Below are 21,956 nucleotides of genomic sequence, written 5' to 3'. Positions count from 1 at the left end.
GGGCAGTCGGGAAAATCTCGGCGGTGAGCTGTCTCTCCAGGGCACAGGCGAGCTGCGTGAGGGTGGGAGGTCATTTCCCGCATTTCAGGGGCTATGGGGTGGCGGCCTGCGCAGGATAAAGCACATACTCCCCAGCCCTTTGCTTAATCCGAGTGAGCACTGCCTCCCTGCCCAGCAGCTCTAGTTCCTCTTGAGAAATGCAAAGCATGAGAAGGACATGACTTTAGGCCCCTAACACTAACGTGAGCTTCCCATAGAATTACAGACTCACAACGCCCTCCCATCCTAATGACAAGTTACACATGCATTCGGTAAAAAGAAAAAAAAAATGGGAGTAAATACAGGGTACCTTGCTAAAAGACTTCTCATCACCAATGCTGTTCCCATTCTTAGAGGCTGCCACTTGGGTGTCCTTAAAGAAGAAGCTGCACATAAAGAACCCTCCTTCTGCATAAGCAGCATGACTGTTCCACCCACTATTTCGTTTAATACTGTTTCTTGGAGCGGTTCAGAGCCAGCCTTGTTCTTTTCAAAGGCTACATGGTACACTACACGAGTTTGTGAGGCTCTCATTCAGGCAGTTTCTCTGGATGGACTTTTAGGTTATTTCCAGACTTTTATTAATGCAAACAATGAATCAACAAACACTTTTTTCATCTTTGCACAAGGACAAGTCAAGCCCTCAAAGCAGGATGGCCAAGTTGAAGGGTACGTGCATTTCACACTCGCACGGTTACTGCCAAGCTCTTCATTGTAACGCTGCACAGCGTGCACCACTGCCATTCAACTAACCCACCCCATTCTCCCTCAAACCCTTCTCTTACTTAAAAAATTTTTGTGTTTAAGTTAAGGCAGTGCATCACAGCCCTATTTCTCCATTTTTGATGTACCACTCCTCAGTAGAATTCAGCAGAATTTCTGTTAGGCAGGGGGGCAGAGGGAACGTTTCCATGTCTTTTGGGTGGATGGCTAAATCCTATGCCCGGCTTGTTTCCTATCTTTTGCTTTCAGTCTAGGAGATAGTAATGTAAAAAACACACAGCCGAAAGCCTAGCATGTACAGTCATTCAATATTTGTGAGGTTTTGTAAATTAGGAACAACATAGCTTATGCACCTCTGTGTGTGTGCCCTGCCCAACTGATCTCCAAAAAGTATGTACCAATTTACACAACTGCTTCCCACACCACCAACACTGTACTACTGGATCACAGATGTTTTGGGGGTACAACGATGCTTGGAGACTGCTCCACACTCTTTACCTGGAGGCTGGAGATGGGGCAACTGAGTCTCAGGGAGGAAAAGGGAGTACCTAAGGTCATCTCTGAACTGTGCCACAGTCTGGTTCCTATTTCTGGCCTCCTCCAGGGACAGGGCCACTGCTCAGGACAGGAGAGCAATGAGTGGGGCCCACGGGGGTAAGGAAGGATACCCAGGATGGGGCTAATGGGAGGCAGATGCCCCCAGGTTTGCCTCCACTGCACACCTGAGCCTCGGAGAATGCAGTGCTTTATTTCAAGAAACTTCTGACTCTTTCCTGTTACTTCTGCTCCAGCCACCTCCCCCCAGTCTCCCCTTGGAAACAGCCTTAGAGATTCTGAAAGGTGCTTTCCTTACTTCTGAGCTTGCCTGTGTGGGAGGAAGCTGAGGACGTGAGGGTACTGATTGAGAGAGCAGGTTGAGACCCCGGGAGCTGTTGTGCAAAAAGAATGGCAAATTACACAAGGAGGGGAGAGGGAAGGGGGTGGCGCAGGCAGCCATTCATCAGTGCTTTTTAACCCTTTCCTGCTGCAGTTCAGCCAGTCCCGATGCTGGGCTATGGCTACTGTGAGACAATTTCATTAACAGTAGGTGCTGAATGCTTTGAAGTGCGGAGGGCACGGCTCCTTCCTCGTCCTTTGCAGACAGGCTTTGTACTCCGGGTAGAACTGTCGGAAAAGGTAGAACAGCTCCTAATCGAGGAGATGATTCCTGTGGGAAATCAGGCTGCTTTTCAAGCATAATTTGAAAAGCCGCAGCCTCCAAACTTCAGGGGTGGTGGGGCGGGGGGTGCAGAGAGAAGAATGCCATTTATAAAGCAATCAACCCTTCGACAAGAGTTCACCATCATTCAGAATTATTTTCCGAAATTTGGCCTCTATTCCTTACACTGGAGGAAAGGCAACGCGGGCACTTGGCTTCTAATCAAGCCTGCTGCAAAGGACTGGGGTGAGCCACACAAAGGGAGAGGGACTCTGCATTGTTCATCACAGCTGGAGCTGCAGAAAATCATTTCCAGGGCTCCTGCACTCTCCTGATGGAGCCAGAGGAAGCCTCATCAGACGTTCCATTCATCTCACTTCTTACTTTTAAACTTTAAAGCACATATTTATGTGCCTCAAGTTGCTCATGAACCACGGCATGTCAAACAGTTTGGGGTTGATGGAAGAGGTACATTTTCTCGTCCTGGGACTTTCAGAAACACAATTTCATTGCCAGTCTCTCTCCCTTCCAATTTCTCCCATACGAGATGAATATTCCTAAAATGCTTTCACTACATTACCTGTTCAAGAACCTTCTAAGACTAACTTCTTGAGCTTTTAAGGCTGAGACCCTCCATAAATCTGGTTTCAGCACAGAAAGGGCTCAACATACACCCCCACCCCCAGACTGTCAGGCCACAAAAGCAGGCTGGTGACCACCAATCCTCTCTCCTCCCTACCCTGGCATCTTTGTTTTTTTTTTTTTTCTTCCTGGTAGCAAAATACAGAGCTTCCTTTTGGGGCAACCATATCACAATGACTCTTTCTCCATATGGTTAGGGTGAGCTGGCCCTTACTCCAGGCCTGCCCATGGAATGCTGTCCATCGGGATTTGTCTTTGGGGCAGGGAACAGGAAGCAAACCACAGATCTGTTTTTGTTGGGCCTATGAGCTAAAAATCCTTTTCACATTTTCTAGAAAAAAAAAAAAAAGAAAAAAGAAAAAAAAATCAAACTTGACACAGAGACCCACGCCCTGCAAAGCTGAACAGATCCCCTGTCTGCTGCTTTCCAGGGCATGTCTGCTGGCAACCCTTGTAGACAGACGATGCTTGGTTTGAAGCTGGACAAAGAGCAGGCTGAGTTGACGGAAGCAGATCCTGGAAATTTAGCTGGTGCTGCCAGGAGGAGCACACTCTCCTTGGTGTTTTTCTTTTCGGAGACAGGTCTTACCACGTTGCTCAGCCTGGTCTGAAACTCCCTGGACCCTCCCTTACATGTGTTGAATTGAAAGAATACACTCCTGGAACTGCTGCGGGTTTGCCATCGTTGATGCTTTATCAAGAGAGGTTGCAGGAGAATGAAGGCGACCAGGGAAGGTGGGATCGAAAGACAGGCAGGAGCCACGAAGAATAGACACCTACCAGACAGGCCTGCGTGCCTTAACTCAGGAGTCTGGAACGCCCTTAAGCCTCGCTGCCTGCCAAGTCTACCTGTCCTCCAGGAGTTCACCTCCTCCTAGAGGACTTCTTTGATTCACTCATTACTGTGAGTTGCCTTAGCTCCTGAGTGAGTCGAGCTGAGAGTTAACTATAAACTTCCTCAGCTAAATTGGAGGAACATGCGCTTCCTTGATAAAGCCACAGGCAATGATCTGGGAAGGAGGCAGAGCCCCAGGCACTGAGATAGTTGCTTTATAGACATTACAGCATTTATTCCTCCGGATGCAGCTGTTCGAAGAAGCAAAGACAGTAACTCCATTTTCAGGGACGGGACAATCAATCTCGAGTAAAATGACTTGCCCAAGGCTATGCAGTCGACAGAGGTAGAGTCAGAAAGCAACCCCAGCTCTGATGATCTCCAAACCATTCGTGCTTTCACAGTATGGAGGCTTCTAAGGATTGCAGCTGACCCTTTCTCACCACTGTCACAGGACGCCCTGGAGCCGGCTCTACACCTTCCTGAATCCTCCAGGAACCTTCTACTGCCTGCAGAGCACAGCTCAACTATCCCCACCTGACATTCAGCATGTTTTGGCTTCTACCCATTCATCCTTTACCTACCCTGAAGTCCAGCCACAGCCATACTCATGCCTCCCCCAACTGGAGGGAGGAAGCAGCCCTCCCGTCCCAGAAAATTGAAAGAGAGGAAGGAGGACTGTGAGACGCCTGTTAAGAAGGCCTGGACTGAGTCAGCTAAACAGGCTCAAAATTAAAGCTGTCTCCATATATTTGGAGAGGTGCTCTAATTAGTTTTTTTTTTTTTTCTAAATCAAATGCAACAATCTGGCTTCAGGAATAGGGAAGCAACTCAGGACACCTTAACTCTTTAAGGAGAGGTGGGACACCAAGGCAAAGCCAGCTGTGCTCATGACCTCCTGGAGTGCTTTCCTAGGGCCTGTTTGTCAGGATGTGTGAGTGTATTTGCCCTTGCAGCTCATAACACCACCACGGCCTGCCACACCCAGCCATCGTGAGAAGGCAGCTTGCTTTGATCTTGAAGGGAACAGCTATGTAATGCTTGACAAGTCAGGCCACCTCTCTGACTTGTTTTCTCATTTGTCAGGGCCAAGCGATTGAATTAGCCAATCACTTTGTGTCCCCAGTGGAGTTAGGAACAATGCTGTGAATCTCTCAGTTAGAGGCACTTTTCCTCCCTTCCCAAAGGAGATCATCCTGGAACTTCAAAGCTGGGAGAGCTAAATGAAAGCACATGCTTGGCTGGGGGATGTCTTAGTTTGGGGCCACTTAGGGTCACAGGTAGTCTCTGTAGTGCCCCCTTGTGTGACACAAGGAGAGGAGCTCTGAGAGGGTCCTCATTTCAGCCCATGCCTGTTGGTAACTAGGACCCCAAAGATTAGGACTGCTCCATCTGGTCGAATTTCTCTGCTTTTCTAGCTGGGAAACAGAAGCCCAAAGAGAAGAGAGGCCTCCAACAGCTCACTGGCAGAGTGAGGATGCCACCAACTAGACCAGAGCTGGACATCCCACTATCCTGGCAAGGCAGGCCCTTCCAGGAAATCATCAGACCTCTCCAGAACTAGCTGGAGATCCTTAACCCAGTATGTCCATATGCTGACCACCTTCAGGGTTTTTTTCAGAGCTTGGGAATTATCTATGCTACTGGAAGACTTGTTTAGCTGACGTCTTAATCCTTGAGCATCTGGTGAAGCGTTACCGTTACCGTTCTCGGGATTCTGCAGACTGTGTGTGTGTGTGTGTGTGTGTGTGTGTGTGTGTGTGTCAGTGTGGCTATGTGCTTACATTTGCATAATCATCATGTTAAACTCCTCAGAAAAAAGTCAAGAATCCTTTTCTACACAAACAATAGTTACAGGATAGCACATGGTTGAAGAAGGGAAAGTTCCCTTTACATGAGCACTGTGGTTAAATGTAAGCCGCATGGTGGAATTAGAAGAGCAGTATCGAGCAAACCCAAAAGAGCAGACGGAGATACAGAACACTCTAACGGCTGCTAATGCCACTACCTCCTGAGAGGAGGGACAGGATCCAGGAAGGACCAGGTCGAAACAGAACCAAGAAAAAAACCCAAATCTGACTCAAGATTTTTGCTCTGTATCCCAATTTACAGCAGATACAGGTGACAGGAAAAACCCATGAAATGACCCTCCAGGGATGCCATCAGTAAATCCGGACAGTGAGAAATATTGTAAGATAAATGGCCTTGTTTCCTCACCAAAAAATTTACAAGGAAAAGAGAATCTGTAAATTCACCAAGATTTATTAAGGGACCCATTAATACCAGCAATGTGCATAACTTAATTTTGATCCTGATTCAAACATGCTGGGAAAAATGAGGCACTGACTTAATATTTGACAATGCTAAAGGATCATCATTAGCTTTCAAAAAGTATTATGATGGTATTGTGGTTATACATTTTCAAGAGTTTGAGAGAGAGAGGTGTGTTAGCACACACCAATACTCCCAGCTCCCAGCTCAGGCTGAGGCAGGAGGATCACAAGTCTGCAGACAGCCTGCACAACTCAGCAAAATCTGTGTCAAAAAAAGGCCCAGGGATATAGCTCAGTAGTGCGCTTGGCCCAGCACAGTGAGGCTCTGGGTTCAGATCTTAGAATTGTAAAATACAAATAAAACCATGCCTAAAAGTTTGGATAAGAAATCTAGAATTTGCTTGAAGACAATGCAGGAGGGTGGAGGGATAAGCAAATAAGCAGTGGTCTAAATGGAGCAGGACTAGCCACAAGTTATTAGCCAGTGAAGCCAGGATATGGGTATACAGGCTTCTTTATATACCCATGGTAACCAATTAAGAAATTAATCTCCTACTTAAAAGATATCTGAAAAATTGCTGTGAGTGGTTGCCATAGGGAAGGAAACCAGATGGCTGGGAAATGGGGAGGGAAGACGTATTTTTCACTGTTTTCTGTTCTGCCCTGGATTTTCTTTGTTACTCATTCAAGTTCTTTGTTACTCATTTAAGAACATAAACTCATTTAAAAATATCACCCCATTTAAATAATAAACTTCAAAGTGAGTTCTTGAACACACTTTTTATTCAAGAAGTATCTTTACTTCATTTTCTTCCAAAGAACAGGTCAAGTACAACAAATTAGCTCCATTTTACTATTAGAAGGGATCGATGTCTGGATGGAGAGGGACCCACCTTATGTACTTGTGATGGCAGGGCTACATTCTTAAGGTTCTTAGATGTGTGACACTTAAACACGGTCTGGACACACCCAGCGCTCAGGTTGGCTCCACTGATCCCTAATCAAGCAGGGGTGTGTGTGTGTGTATGCTATGAGGCAGGTAGGGCCAATGAGATGGTATGCTAAGGAGTTAAACCCTTAGAGCCCTGAGACAATGTCATCTGAAAACTGGAGGAATGAAATATAAATAACAGTCAGCTACTTTCCTTCAATCCAATTTCCAAGCAGTTGTGTGATCGATCAATCGATTGGCTGTCTAATTCACCTTCACATTCATCTCTGCTGCCGGGGTACAGTTGGTCCAACTTCTGGCTGGCAGTGGAGGGTGCTCTTTGCAGGAGGCAGGGCCTGCCCATCAGGCAGGGGTGGGCACTGCAGCTCTTGGAGCAGGTAGAGCACGTTGGCCATGTAGGGGTTCTGCTGCCCAGAGGGCCCCCGCAGGTGCACCCGGTGGAGGCTGGGGTGAGGGGGTGTGAGCTGCAGGGGGCAATAAAGCTCATTCAACAGGAACCAGGTAGAGTCCGGATTTACCTTCATCAAGTGTTGGAAGACGCTGTGGAGAAGGATGGGGAGTGAGTAGGAGAAGTGGAGAGGGAGGGAGGGGGCGAAGGAGGGAGAAAAGCGGGGAGTCGGTGTGGTCGTGTCCTAGAGGTTGTTTACTGAGCCATCTGAGGAGAAATTGATAATAATATCAAATCACTTCAAACACCAGAAGAAACTTACTTTAGCTGCTAAGACAGGCCCATTAGGATGGTCCCAAAGCCTAACGGAAATAGAGGTAAACAGTTTCGTATCCATTGACACAGAGTGAAATAGTAATTAGTCTCGGCAGAACAATATTGACATTAAACAAGCTCTTGGCAAAGGCACAGGTTGAGTTCTGGAGTGTAAAGCTGAGTTTCTGAAAAAAAGAAAAATGGCAAGGCCCACCCTTCACTACTGGCTCAGGAAGAGTGGGGAGCAGAAGGATGCATGCAGAGCCAGATCAGGCCTGGAGTGGGTTTCCTGTCCTGCATGGCACATGGCAAGCCACTCCTCTTCTTTGTCTCAGGTCCTTGTGTGCGCTCCCAGCTCCCAGGTCCCTGCTGAACTCTGTAGCTGGACCATTTCTGGGCACCAAGAGTGATGGGTGGTTGGTGGGTCGGACAGATGCTCATGGCTCCTGCAGGAGGCCCTCTATACAGAGGAATTGGCTTTATTGGGACACTTGTCTCTTGGAAGGGGCTGGAGCAGATGAGCCCCACCCATGATCTTGTGTAGAGGCACAGCACCGTGTCTTACCCACAACACAGACAGAGCACAAGGGCCTGGGGCTACCACACACCTCTAAGGTGAGGTTCTCAATCTTGGCCTGCACTTTGGTGGTCATAATCCTTGTCTCTTATCTGTCCAACTCCTGTTTCTGAACCATCAGTCATGTGCTCAGGGCCACTGTCATGGATGGTCCCACTGCAAACCTCACAGTCCTGGCTGTTCAGTCCCAGGAAGGATGAGACCTGCCACCTCAGCCCACCCATCACCTGCCAGGGGCGCTACCTTTCCCTTTGTCCAGGTGCACTGCCCCTTCTCATTCTGGACACCTTTTCTGCATGTATGAGCTGCATTTTCACTGGCTATCTCTATTCCTCACAACATAAACTCTCTGAGGGCACACAGAAATTACCTGCTGATTAGAGACAGGTTCTTGTCTCACTAGGAATTGGTGATTTATGTTAGGCGGTTCACTAATGACTTAAGACGACTTGCTTTTCTGGCATATTACATCCTGTGAAAGGATCTGGCTGGAGAAGAGGCTGGCAGCTTAGAATCAAGGAACAAGGAACGTTAACAGGATCCATATTATCATGACATAGAATTATCCAACTTGTCTCAGTCTGTTTCCTTATTTTAAAAAAAAGGCAGATGTACATAACTCAGGGTTTTGCTAAGGGATTAAAACACCTATCAAAACCCATGATTCCCTACTAACCAGAATAGTCAGCTCTCTACACCCGAGGATTCTGCTTGTGTATTCAACAAACCATGGATTGATAATATATGAAAGAAAAATGTGTCTGTACTGAACATGTACAGACAGTTTTTTTTTGGTACCAGAGATCGAACTCACAACCACGCGCGTTTGCAAAGCAGGTGTCTGTGCCGCTGAGCTAAATCCCCAGCCCCAGCCTGTTTTTCTTGACTGTATCCTCTAAGCAGTACAGATAACAACTATTTGTGTAGCACTGACACTGCAGCAGGTACTGTAAGAAATCTAGGGATGATTTAAAATATACAGGAGGGTTTTATGCAAATATTATCTTACTTTATATAAGGGACTTGACTACCCTCAGATTTTAATATATGCTATCTGTGAAGGATCCCAGAACCAACCCTCCCCAGACACTGATGGACAGTTGTACACAGGAGCTATTTGATGGATCATACCTTTTTCTTGACAATTATTCCTAGACTCTCTAATATACTTCTGAGCACCTAATAGGAAATTAAATGCTTGCTACACAAAACTAAACATTTGGTTTTTAATTTTGTTGTTCTGAAATTAACGTCCTCAAGGGATTCAGGTCTTACCTCTGTAAAGCTAGTTTTTCTTTCTTCCTTGCATTTCACAGACATATGCTAAGAAGGGAAAGGAAGCAACTGGGGGAGAGGGGGCACTTTGGAAAATTTCCAGGCCTGTTCTGTGCCTACACAATGTTAAATTTTCTTTGCTTAAGATAATCTTGTGTTTATAACCTGTACAGTGGTTGCAGAAGTGATTAGAATATTCTAATTCATCGTTTCCACTCCACCGCAGAAAGGAGATGGGGCCTGCGTGGGAGAGAATTTTTGTTTAAAAACAAAAATATCTTTGATAATTAGAGTGGCAAGGGAAATGATTTAAAAAAAAACCCCACCAGAAATGGGAAGCAGATTTCTATTTACACGTGACAGAGCTGACAGTTTTCCCTAGTGCCAAAGACTGTTAGAATGCAAATGATTTCACTTGATTTCAAGAACTGGAACAATTTCTCAAGCTATCGCACGGCATTCTCGCTTGAAGTATTTTTATCTGGACAACATCCAGCAGAGTGGTACCACAGCCCAGCTCAGTCACAGCTCTGCTCTGCCTTACGTGGCATGAAAACATGGCAATGTTCATTTTCAGAACCCTTTTAAACATGCTGAACGTGGATGTTGTATTCCCTGGCAAAAAAGGAAAGAAGCCACTCTTTACGCTGTAAGATCTCCAAATTAAGTGCTTACAGGAAAGCAAAGGAAAACAACATGTACAAAGTTCACCTTCTCTTATTAAACAGAGCCAAACTCTTGGGAGAATTAATTTGGGTCCTGTTTCTTTGTTCTTAAAGGGATGGACATCCCAGAATGGCAGGCAGGAATGCAAGTTCTTTCCGCCTCTGTGGCTCAAAGCAAATTGTTATGCCTCCTCTTTCTCCAAAACAGGCTGATCACAGTCAACCTACCCTCCTCCCAGGTTTGTTCTCAGGTTCTGAGAAGAGGAAGTACAGGAAACACTTTGAAGTGTATAATGAAAACACTATTCCTTCCAGAGAGAGACAGGGAATCTGTGTGTGTGTCTAAGGAGTAATTATCACTACCAACTCTAGCAGCACCACTGTAACACGGATAATTCTCAGAAATGGAAAAGGGCAAAACATTTGTGTTGTGTCTCGCTCATAATTCCTCCGCACTAACTTGGTGGGGGCTCCAATTCTCAGGCAATGGAGTTCTAACTGGACTTGTTCTTAGGAAGAAATGAATGCGGTCTGCTTTGCCCTCCACACGGCTGAGGTGAGGAGCAAACATTGTGCCGTGCAACCAGATGGCTGGCAGGCACAGCTGCGCATTTGCTCGACACGACCTGCTGAACTCTACATACTGCCAAATTCTGAACCTGGACCTTTGCTGGCTTCTGCCCCTGGGAGCTGTGCCTGAGGACCCAGAAGTCTGATACCACTTTGTTCTGGGGCCAGTTCCTGCACACCCTGTACTGGGATGAGGTATCCCAGGGAGGAGGGGAGCCTAAGGCTTTCTGCATAATTGAAAGCCAGAAGACAAAGGCAGGACCTCTGCTTTCAAGTGACTGGGTAACTGCCTGGAAAATGTTCCTAATGTATCTTGAAACATGGCAGAGATGGCTGTTGAACATGCCAAATGGCCAGTTCCATCTCTTTTCAAACCCAAAGAGAAACACTTTTAAAAAAATATATGTACACTATTTAACTCCTGAACAAAAATTTCTTTCTCCTTCCCCTAGGCCCAAATGAGTGGCTCTGGGGAGCACAGTTATCAAGAGATTACTTGGTCCCCAGAGCAGGGGGAGGCACTCAGCTGTGCCTCATGCCTTCTTGTGTCCTGAGGCGAGTGATTATCTCTCAATAACCTGTAGGGCCGTGTAGCTTAAATGATAACTTGACTTTAAAAAATTTAGAACTCGCCGTTAGGCAGTTTCTAAGCAACCTCTGTTTCCATGGCAAAGAAGCCTGGTGTTTATACTGATTTTTCACTTAAAATGCGGTTTTATTGAATTTTACTTCACGCAGGCAGCCATTTCCCTGCACTTCAGCCTATCTACAATTGATGGCTATCAGTGAGCACCTAATAAACTTCAGATGCCCAATAACAGAAGTGGCTCACTCCTTCAGGATCAGTATTGGGGTGCTCTGAGTGAGCACGCTGGAGGTGAAGTAGCCTGGGGAATAGAAAATGTACTACTGGAATCTGGTCAGCTGGGTCTTATGTCCTCATGGTCCATCAAACATTTACTAGCACTCGGTCCAGCCCAGGCACTGTGCAGGACGTTGGGACACAAAGACAGAAGGTCAAAGGCTCTGGTCTCAGAGTCCTGCCTGGTGTGGAAGGCAGGCAGATCATGGAGGCCCCTGACTCAACATGGCGAGGACAAGAGTGGAGTGGAGGCAGGGAAGGATTCCTGAGGAGCAGACATGGCATGCATGTTTGTAAAGACGGGTTAGAGCGGCCCGGCTCTAGGGGGACTTCCAGCTCTGACGGCCATGGCAGTTTTCCAGCATGAGTGCTAGGTCATCCCCCTGCATCTCCGTCTATATGGCAAAGCCAAAAACAAACCCCTCCACTGCAGAAGTGACTAATACAGAGTATGTCCTCACCATCCCTGTCTAGACAACATCTGCTCAAAGGGAACTCCAGAAAACCGCCAGCCAATCAAGACCCAGCGAAAGCTAAGTAAACTGTAACTGAAATGCAAGGCTTCCAGCTCTCCCAGGTGACAAGCTCTTCTTTTTCTGTCAATTACTTGCTTGAGGGATCTGCTGTTCCTTGTCTCTTTCTGGATTTATAAAATGCCCTCACGAGCTGTCAGAGGTAAATGCCAGTGGTAAAGAAGTTGTGGTTTTGTGATTTATTTGTTTATTTATTTATTTGGGGCTTCTAAAGAAGTTATTCAGGTTGTCTCTGTAGGAACATGATGCAGGCTATTTCTATAGAGGCATGACTAAATGTGATCAGAAAATGAACTCACTTGTTGGAAAGCAGGCATACCTACAAAGCTGCGTCAGCCTGCTTGTTCCCTTTATGGCAGCACAGCCTCCCCATTCCTGTCTTCTCTGGCCACTCTTCTTCCAATATTCTGCACATGCTGTTGTTGAAAATGAGGCCGTGTGTTGCCTCTGAAACAAATGGATGTGCAGGGTGTCTACATGTCCCAGCCAGCAAGCAGTGGAGCTACGTTTCCATACTTGGTAATTTACTCTAATGGGTCTCGGTTCATTGGTTAACCAGTATTTCAAGTCTGTCCTTTCTTGCTATTCAATTTAGCTATCTTCCTCTGCTCGGAGGTCGTTTTTTGTTTCTAAATGTTGGAAATGGAGGATTATGACTGGAAGCAACGATTTGCTCTCCAAATAAATACTACCAATTACCTTTGCAGCTATATGTACTTGTTAGGCTTAACTATATTTACCTGTTCAGAACCATTCATCTATCGATCTAACTCCAACATGCATACTCACAGAGACCTGTATTAAAAACATTTAAATGCACTGAGGATGGGATTTAAAACCATAAACACCAGTAGAAGCGCGTGATGCTAATAGTGCCCCTAAAGTACCAAAGACAAAGTATCATAAATGCAGTGGAATGATTCCATTGCTTTGTGCATATTTAAAAGGATATGGCACTGAGGCCCAATCTGTTACAGACAATTCAAAAATAAGCCAGGACCTAGCAGGGTTTAAATCCCACTGGTTGGGATTTAAAAGCAGCCCTTTCCATCTGGCCATCTTTCCCATCCCCAGGCCTCTGTAGGCCTAGGTCCCATGACAGTGCTGTTGGGCACAGATTTCACAGTGGCCTTTTGTGTAGACTGACTTAGGCCTTGGCACAAACTGGTTACACTCCTAGGCCACATGCAGGGTTTCCTGCTCCTCTCTGGAAGATAAAGACATCTCGGCAGCTACCTATTTTGCCCCACTCATCCCTGAACTGTTTTCCTGTAACCTGTGCTTTGGCTCTAAGCCAGCAGCCCCCACTGATGGATGCCTGAAGAAATGGCTCTTGGAAATGTACTTCTATATTTACTGCAAGGATGCTAGTCCGAGGATGTTCGTCACAACAGTACCCTGTGCTCTTCTAAGATGACCCATGGAGACATTTTCTTATGATTCAGTAATGACGAATGCTGTGCTTCTTTCTGAAAAGCTTTCTTTTCTTTTTCTATGCTCTCATTCCAGTATTTACTGGAAGCTGTACATCAGATTATATTTCCCTTTTTGCTCTTAGGAAGCACAGAGCCAAGCAAGGTGGCTGGGCTCCTGCCCTGCACTTTAGGTAGCAACATCAATTCTGAGTTCATGCTGCTTTTTCACTTAGTATTTTTCTCTTTTAAAATTTCCTTCATTTATTTCCTTTTTTCCTTGTTGCATAAACTCAGTTTATAAGATGTCCTAAGTCATTTTTGGAATTAAGGAGGAAATTTAACGATTAACAATTAATATCTACTAACTTTTTAAAATTAAAAAGTTAAAAATTTTTACTGAGACTTGTAATAACTGTATTCATTGGAAAGTAGGTATTTTTTTTATTTCAGCCTTGTAGATAAGGAAACAGACTTTGAGAAGTTAATTTACCTAGGCTACGCTGCTACTGAACAGCACTGTGGGGCCTCTAACTTGGTATTCTTCTTTGAAATCTTCATTCCAAAACAGTACTCAGGTTATCATAAGAGACCCAGTAAAAATCTTTGCAATAGGGGCTGAGGGGTAGCTCAGTGGTGGAGTGCATGCCTACATGAGAAGGATGTTGGGTTAACCTCTGTGCACCCCCTCCCCCAGGTATAAGAAAAGACAACTGAGGCCATTTCCATGACTACTCTACTTGGTACTGAGATTGTCACATTCACTTCTGCTTCCTAGTGGCTCTGGACAGATGGCAGACTCGTAAAGGAATGAAATGGCTACCCTGCGTCATACCAAGGCTTTTGCCGATTGAGATCCACTTTGTGCAGGCAGTGTAGTCACTAGGCTCATCTGCCATCAAGAGCATCCTGTTCCCCATGTCCCTGTGCACACATCCCACTGTGTGGTAAAACGGCTGAACCTGGCAGATTATCAGGCATGTGATGACACTAAGGAAGCAGGGAACGAATGGTAGCATCTGATTTAAGTAGTACAGAAGTTTCTGGCTTTAGATCTGAAACCCAGGAATCTACTTTGTAATCTGCATGGCAGATGTCTCTTATCTTTGACACCATGAAATCATGCCTGTGTATGCACAGCGAATGGCTTCACATCTGAATGTATTTTTAGAACAATGGGCCTTGAGAAAAAAAAGCAGCTTGTCAAAAGATAGATAATGGGAAAGCTAACTACTCAGGTCTGGATTTGTCAACTATTAATCAAGTGCCAAAAGGAAAGATATTAGGACTGCCCTCATTTCCATGCTGGGTATGATCCACAGCACTGTAGCCCAACCTCAAACAAACTGCCCACATCACTTAAGGCAATGAGCTGCTCATTTCAAGTCAACTGAACAAATGGATCACCTCTGTGGCTCCTGACCCGTTCAAATATGATAGGCCTATATGTAGGTAAAGAGAAGAGTTGGGCTCTGACAGCGAAGAAATGAATGAGCCTGTGCTAGTCTGTGTTTTTCTGGGATTTGAAGGCACCAGCTGGTTCTTTGATGGGCTGGGATCCTACTGCTAGAAAGGGAGCAGAAGTCTGACAGCAAATGACTGTCAAACCTGTTCCTGACTTCTCACACAAATAGGAGAATGGGCAGAGGTGGCACGATTAACATGAAAAAACCCTCCTGATAGGAAAACCCCTGTCCAGGATTTCGTAAACATGAAGCAGACTTGTAAGACTGTGTACAAGTTCACGTGTGTGTGCAGTGTATGGACAATATATCAGTATATCTTTGGAACCCGAGCTTTATGAGAGCAGAAGTCTTTTCTGTTTCATTTCCTTTATTTGTAATGCCTAGAAAACTACTTGGCACATAGGGGCTCCTTAACCAATCTGCAGAATGGACAAGCACTGAACAGACTTCCTGAATGCATGAGAGCAATTCACCTGCCCTAAGACCTTCAAAGGAGGGCATTATCACCACCTTGAGTTTACAGGGAAGGGAATGAGATGCAAGGAAACTATGCCATTTGCTCAGGGTTACACAGAAATAAGATCTGATCTTATCTAAGACTGTCCAACTCTAAGACTGGTACTTTCAATTTATAATAGATAAAATGAAACATGAATGGATAAAGAAAATGTGGAATTTATATACAATGAATATATCTGCCATAAAGGATATAGCTGAGTCATCTGTAGGAAAATGGACGAGTCTTGAGACCACAATGTTAAGTGAAATAATCAGACACATAAACTTAAGTATTACAATAATTCTTCTTATATGAAAAAACTCAAACTATAAATCATTTAAAGAGCAAAGAAAAAGACAGACAACAGGAAATAGGAAGGTAGATCTTTGTTAAGTAGGAAGACAATCTTGAGATGGAAGAAGGGGAGGAAGGAGGAGGAGAAGGGGAATAAAAAGAATTAAAATATACTATACACATGTACTTATTCCCCACAGTGATTGCACTATGTACTACAAACATATACTAAAAAAAAAACAAAACCAAAAGAACAACAAAAAAGGTGCCTTTTGTGCTCACATACAAGGCTGAGAGAGGAGGCTGAAAAGGCCATGTCCTTCTTCCTTCACATCAAAGATTACAGCAATAAGGCATCCGGGTCTCTGTACATGACCAGAAGGTACACCAGCTGGTCACTACCTGCTGGCACCCTGCATCTGCAGCCGGCTCTAGAGCTGGCAGGTGGAGGTAGGACCAGTAGAGACCAGGCAGTATGAAAACTTTGTTTCTCTTTCATGACATTTATCAGGCATGGGCTTCGTCTTTTTAAAAATAGATGTTGCCTAGTTTTGTTTCCTTTTAGCCCAGTAGCATGATGTAAGACCTCATGGCAAGGCAGGCAGCCTCAGAGGCTAGTAAGAGACTGGCCCAAAATGCGTGGTTCTAAAAGAGCTAAGCCAGGTTGAGAACAATACTGGCTTGAAGAAAAAATAGAAATTTAAGGTGTATGCTCTCATCCCGAATTTCTTTCATTTATAGAAGGGCAAAGCTCTGTGGTCAGAAGGCACGTAACTCTGGACACACACTGCATGCTGGGTGATATCCTGGAGGCTTCTGGGGCCATTTGGGAACTTAAATCAGTTAAATGTACCTCAGCACTGGGCTGAGATGGGGGCGTGGCTGATTAGATCTGTTATTTGTAATTCAGTGCTTACCCTCAGGAACACTGCCTACATATAGCTCCTGATATCTTGACCCCTCCTCCTATACCCCAAGTATGATTTATTTGTTTTTTTATCCATTGAAGTTATTTTGCTACACGGACTTTGGGGGAGCTGTATTTATTTATTTATTTTTTTGCATTGCTAGTTCTAACAGTGACACCTGGTGGTAACAAGCTGCAAGGTTATACCCATCCCCCCTACCAAGTTGCAAGATTTATGCCCCCTCCTTACAAGGCGTATTCACTAGATAAAAGCATTAAACTGGAATGGCATCCCCGTTCTTAGCATTTACAGCCTTGGTTATATCAACCACTCTCTGATCAATTTCCATTTCCAGAGTTTACAGCCTGATGTAAAAGCCTGCCACAAAGGCTATATTTAACATGACAAATTAAAAAAGCAAACACGGTCTTGGTCATTCTTTGCAGCCAAAAAAAGCAAATAAGAGGAAGGAAAAACCCAGGTGTAATGAAAATAAAGAGAAATTTTCATGAAGGTCTCTGGTCATAACTCCCCCAACTCCAGGGGACACTGTCACACCTGCTCCACAGGCCATGGCGCTCATCCACCTCCTCTCAGGAGGCGGAGGCCTCAGAACAGGCCCCTGTCCTCACAGGTTCCTTAGCCAGCCCTCTGGCCGACAGAGGAGCAGGGTAGGGGAAATTAATACCTGAAGGGAGATAAGTCATCTCTAGGCAGCCCTGAATGCCACACTTGGCTTCTGGTAAAACCCAGCTACAAGGTTTGGAGAGGAAGACAAGTAAATAGTTTACAGGGGACTTGCCAAGTAGGCATACAGGCTTTGCCTTGGTAAGGGGTGTGGGATAGGAAGGAAAGAGAACCAAGGACAAACCAGCTGGCCAGTGGGGACTTTATCCCAGGTAGGGCACATGGCTTGCTCAGTATCAGTGACTGCTTCTGTACCAATCAGTCCAGTATCACCTTCTCTGCGCAGTAATGCAGCTCACAAAGATATTAGGTTTCCTACTGTTTCCGCCTTCTTTTCCCACTTAGAGAGCTTATTAATTTCTGAATCAAGATGCCAAATCAGTTCTTGATCAAGGACAACACTCTCTCCCTGCCCCCATTTCAAAACAGTTTGCAGCTGATGTGAGTGTGAAGCAATCAACCTTGCACGTCCTCCCCTGCTCACTCCCTGGCAGAGGGAGGTCATCTGACTCAACCCCCAGTGGATGTGGGGAAGCAAACAAAGGTGCCTCTGCAGTCCAGTGGTCTGGCTGCATGTTCCTCCTCCTGAGGCACCTCGAATACCAACTCAAGATTCTGCAAGGTCCAATTCCGGGTTTAATTGCTTTCAGCCGCAAAAAAGAGAATTAGAAATGAAAAGATAATGAATTGCGAATATTAGTTTGTTTGATGGCTCTAAACTTGAAGGATAGGATGCAGCGGCAGTAAAAAAAAAAAAAAAGAATGGGACAAGAAATTGTGAAAATCAGGTCTTAAAAAAAAAAAAAAAAAAGAAAATCAGGTCTTTATAACCCTTGGTTGTAATAAGCTCCTCAAAGAGTTTACTGGAAGATAAATGCATCATGTTTGTGGGCTGCGCTTTAAATCACCCAACAATGAGCTTTGGGGCACCGCCTAGAGAGAACTGTTTTCTCATAAGCTGGTTATTTAAGGACTAAGAATGCCTGGGGACAAGAAGCTCCTTGGGATGCACCCTGTGTTCCAGAAACCATGACTGATTCTGGGGCTAAGGGGTATGACGAGAAAGGGACAGAAGAAAAAAGGCTACTGGGGAAATCAAGAGTCAAAAATTGCCAAGGCAATAAATCAATTCAAAAATATATTCCCATCACTCCTAGGGAGTACGAGGGTTCTAAGAGAGCAAGCCGCTTTCCTTATTCCACAGTCAGAGCACCTTTCAACTCCTCAGGGAATGAGGTGAATCCTACCACCTGATCCCGCCCAGTGCGGATACTCAGGCCCTGTCTCCAGGCGCCTGGGAAGGAGGGGAACCACTCAGGAACATGGAGCTGGCAGGCCAGACAGCCCTGGCCGGCCCAGAGCAGCTGGGGATGCAGCTCCAGGATGAGGCTGCTCTCAGTTGGAAGGAGAGCTGGAGAAAGGGGGTCAGAGTGCAGTCTGGGGATGTCCTCTGTCAGAGTTCCAGTTTACCACAAAAATCACTTAGTACTCCAGCAACTAAAATAGCTTTTTCTGTTAGAACCATGGTCAACATTCTTGGAAATTAGGATCATATGATTTCAGAATCAGAAAAGGCCCAGATTGGCTGTTACTTTTCTTTGGGCGATAGACTCCTGCTAGGACTGGATGAATGGTATGCATGTCTCCTACCTGGTCTGACTCGCCTAACCCCCAGCTTGCTTGCCAGCAGAAGCACTACTCTCTGCAGGGATTTCAGATCAGCACTTGCAAACACAAGAAAGGAGGTAAGTTAGGATGAGGGGTTTTGCAGGTCCTGGAGACCTAGGGAGGACACCCAAAAATGTACAATGTACACTTCAAAGGACTTAGCTCACTAAGCTGCAAGGCCGGAGAAAACTCTAACCACAGATGTTCACTGGGATCTTCCCACCTACTATCCTCTGCCTTCTCTCCATCTCTAAAAAAGAAACACATTGTCTTTATTCAGGGCAGAAGGTCTTATTGTGTTCTCTGCCTGAACGCAGGCACAATAAATTGCATAGTGAGTTGCCTTAACATAAGCCTGGTGATCTCTGTTGCTTACCTATGTTTTCGTATGGATTCTAGAAAGAGGTGCCTGCTTGAAAATGCATCCAATTTTGCATATACTTTTCTATCAGCTAAGACCATCCACAGAGTTGAGGCTTTGGAGATCGGTAACCCAGTGCTTTCTCTTTACTATGGAGGCCTCCCTAGTGAGGAATGGGACACCAGGGGTGTCAGGAACAGGACCCAGAAGTGGCTTATATACAAGCCAGGAGGGTGCTGGGTTCCCCCAACACATGGTCTTTCTTCTTTTTGTCCCTATAAAATTGTTGTAGATGTTTTAGTAGAGGAAAAGGTTACTAATCAAGGAGAATGCATCTAGTAAAAATACCATCTTCAGAGTTGGCGTAGTTCAAGAAATCATCTTAACCTGGCAAGGAGAGAAAGGGGAGCAGAGATGCCTCAGAGCTGCTCGCCATTAGAAAATCATCTATAATTTAGAGCAAACGTAAAGAGATGCAGGTGATCAAGCAGACGTACCTCCTGGCAGCCTCTTGTAATTTCACGGGCTGTTTGGTGCTGAGGTAAATCAAGCAGGCATCAGCCACTTTATTCAGGTCACCCTCACCTGCAGAGAGGAAAAACAAAACAAGCAATGGCCCTCAGACTTCATTTGGGATAAGCAGTAACCAACTGTTGTCTAGGGAAACTGGAGCAGCTGGGCAACATTCCCTGAGCTCTGTACTCCAGCCTGTGAGTGGGGAAATGCATGATGGATGGATGAATGAGGCCAAAGTAATACTGAAGGAGAAGTCGTGAAAGGAGGGGAGAGGCACGAGCATGGTGAGGCAGGGGGGACAGGATGCAGGGTTTGCATGCAGTTGAGCTGAGTTGATACCTACCTAAGTCTAGTCTTTCACAGAGGGGGCCTAGGCCCTGCAAAACAGCCAGCTGCAACTTGAAGGCCAGTGTGTGCGAGTAAACTGGTCCGGCCCTGGCACTGATGGGAGCCTGGGTAACTAAGGAGCCAGCTAGCTTCGGCAGCACATCTTTGCAGAACCGGTTCCGAAGAAAATCACCACAGCTGCCTCCCAGTGTGCACAAAACCTGCAGAAACAGCCAACTTGCTGACTAAATACCAGCAAGGAAGGAAGAGGGCTAAAGAATGCTTGGTAATTCAATTCCATCTAGGTCTCTACTTGAAAAAAAAGGCAAAACAGAATTACTGCTGTTAATTCCTTGCCCATGGTTGGTGATTCTGACAGTTATGAATTTAGAGGTCTCTGCTCCTAAGGCACAGCTGCTTCTATCCATAAATACAGATTATATGGAGAATAATTCTGAGGAACCTTGAATTGGATGAATAAAATGATTAATACCTTGATTTTCCTCCCTGGCTTTTTTTTTATTAAAAAAAAAAAGGCTTAAAGCAGTTCACATAGATCATCTGTGAAATCTCCCTAACATCCCTTGAGAGGAGACTTGGGCTTTTAATTCTGGCTAGCTGGGCAAACACAAGCACTAAGGCTCAGCAGCTACCCTGTACAGCCATGGATTGGGGTGGAGTGGAGGGGGGTGAGGAGAAAGGAGGGAGGGGGAGGCTGCGGTCTCTGGCTGAGCCCCAGCCAGTCCCTGTAGCTGAAGCCGACTCCACGTTCCTTCTGTTTGACCACACAATCTCTTACGTACATCGCTTTCATTCTATCTTTCACAACAGGCAGTTTCTTTACATGTCTCATTTTAAACTTTCTCTAGCAGAACATATTGAAACGTTTTGCCCTGCTGCACAAGACTGAGTATACAGTAGAGTAGGAATTTCTTTAAAAATTGGGAAGCAAGGCATAACCAGTATGTAGAGCGTTTGCCCACTCTGCAGAGAGGAAGGCACTCGTTTGAAGTCCGTTGGCTGGACTGCACAGGGTGCATACAGCTCTGGGTGTGTGCATGTGGAAAACACAGTTTCAGTTTTGGCACACACATCTCCATATTTTTTCATTTTTCTACACTTGCTATCATTTCAGATTGCCTATTAATTTTCATAAAGGAAAACCGCACATGTGAGGAGGATTTAGTAATACCTCCTTCCTTCCTTCCACACTTGCTATTTCACACATTTTGCTTTGGAAAAAATATTAACAATTTTATGTATTTTGAATGTAAATTGATATTTTGGCCCAGTATATGCTGAAGACTCTTACAGAAAATCAAACTTCTTTTGCCAAGTACATTCATTGGGTCCTCAATTTCATCTTATGTCCCTACATATCTTTATTCTTTGCCTCGGCTTGCTTACCTACTTCTAATTTATGTTAGCCTGCCATGGTAAATGTATCACTGCCGGATTCTGGAAGTGCTTTTTAGAATAAGGAAGGACAGAAATAAATAAGCTACAATACATGTGCTAATATGAACCAAACTAAGAGAGAAAAACACTTTACATCTCTACAGGGCTTTTAGCTTTCCAAAGCACTTCAGCGGAGTCCCATTTTATCCTTGACAGCACTGCAAGGAGGGTGAGGAGATATTCCTAAGCACCACCTGAAAATGGGTGGTCATGGCTCTGCCCAGCTGTCTGGTGAAGCAGACGGCGTCCAGGGCTAGAATATGGGATGCTTTACCTTGAATGCTGGGCAATGCAATTAACATGAGCATGAACTCAGAAATCTGAGTTCTAATACTTGCTAGCTGTAAGTATTACAGGTACTGAGGTACTTCCTTAACTTCTTGGAGCCTGTTTCCTCCTCTACTGAAAATGGACACAACATACTCATCTAGCACAGCTGTGAGATGAGCTTGTGTGTGGGGAAATGCCAAGTTCTCTTCCTGGCACACAGAAGATGTTCAATAAATGCTGGTA

The 21,956-nt window shown here is 45.2% G+C and overlaps 1 protein-coding gene across 2 annotated transcripts in view; it reads right to left on the bottom strand.

Moving 5' to 3' along the window:
• Window positions 1-6,471: 6,471 nt before the first annotated feature.
• Window positions 6,472-21,956, bottom strand: part of Tti1 (TELO2 interacting protein 1) — a 63,878-nt gene continuing 48,393 nt past the window's right edge. Inside the window, exons 6-8 of one of the 2 annotated variants that reach the window (XM_063248364.1) lie at window positions 20,002-20,206; window positions 19,640-19,727; window positions 6,472-7,317 (exon numbers count right to left, since the gene is read on the bottom strand). In XM_063248364.1, the coding sequence (XP_063104434.1) occupies window positions 7,146-7,317; window positions 19,640-19,727; window positions 20,002-20,206 (465 nt within the window). In that variant the 3' untranslated portion in view covers window positions 6,472-7,145. The remainder of the gene's footprint in view (window positions 7,318-19,639; window positions 19,728-20,001; window positions 20,207-21,956) is intronic. The other variant, XM_003467649.4, reaches the window with a different exon arrangement.

This window comes from Cavia porcellus, unplaced genomic scaffold (assembly GCF_034190915.1).
Source record: "Cavia porcellus strain 051 isolate PalLab524CR breed Dunkin Hartley unplaced genomic scaffold, mCavPor4.1 scaffold_5, whole genome shotgun sequence".
Lineage (NCBI taxonomy): Eukaryota > Metazoa > Chordata > Mammalia > Rodentia > Caviidae > Cavia > Cavia porcellus.
The sequence above is the reverse complement of the archived record's forward strand: the minus strand, read 5'-3'. Positions and strand labels throughout refer to the sequence as shown.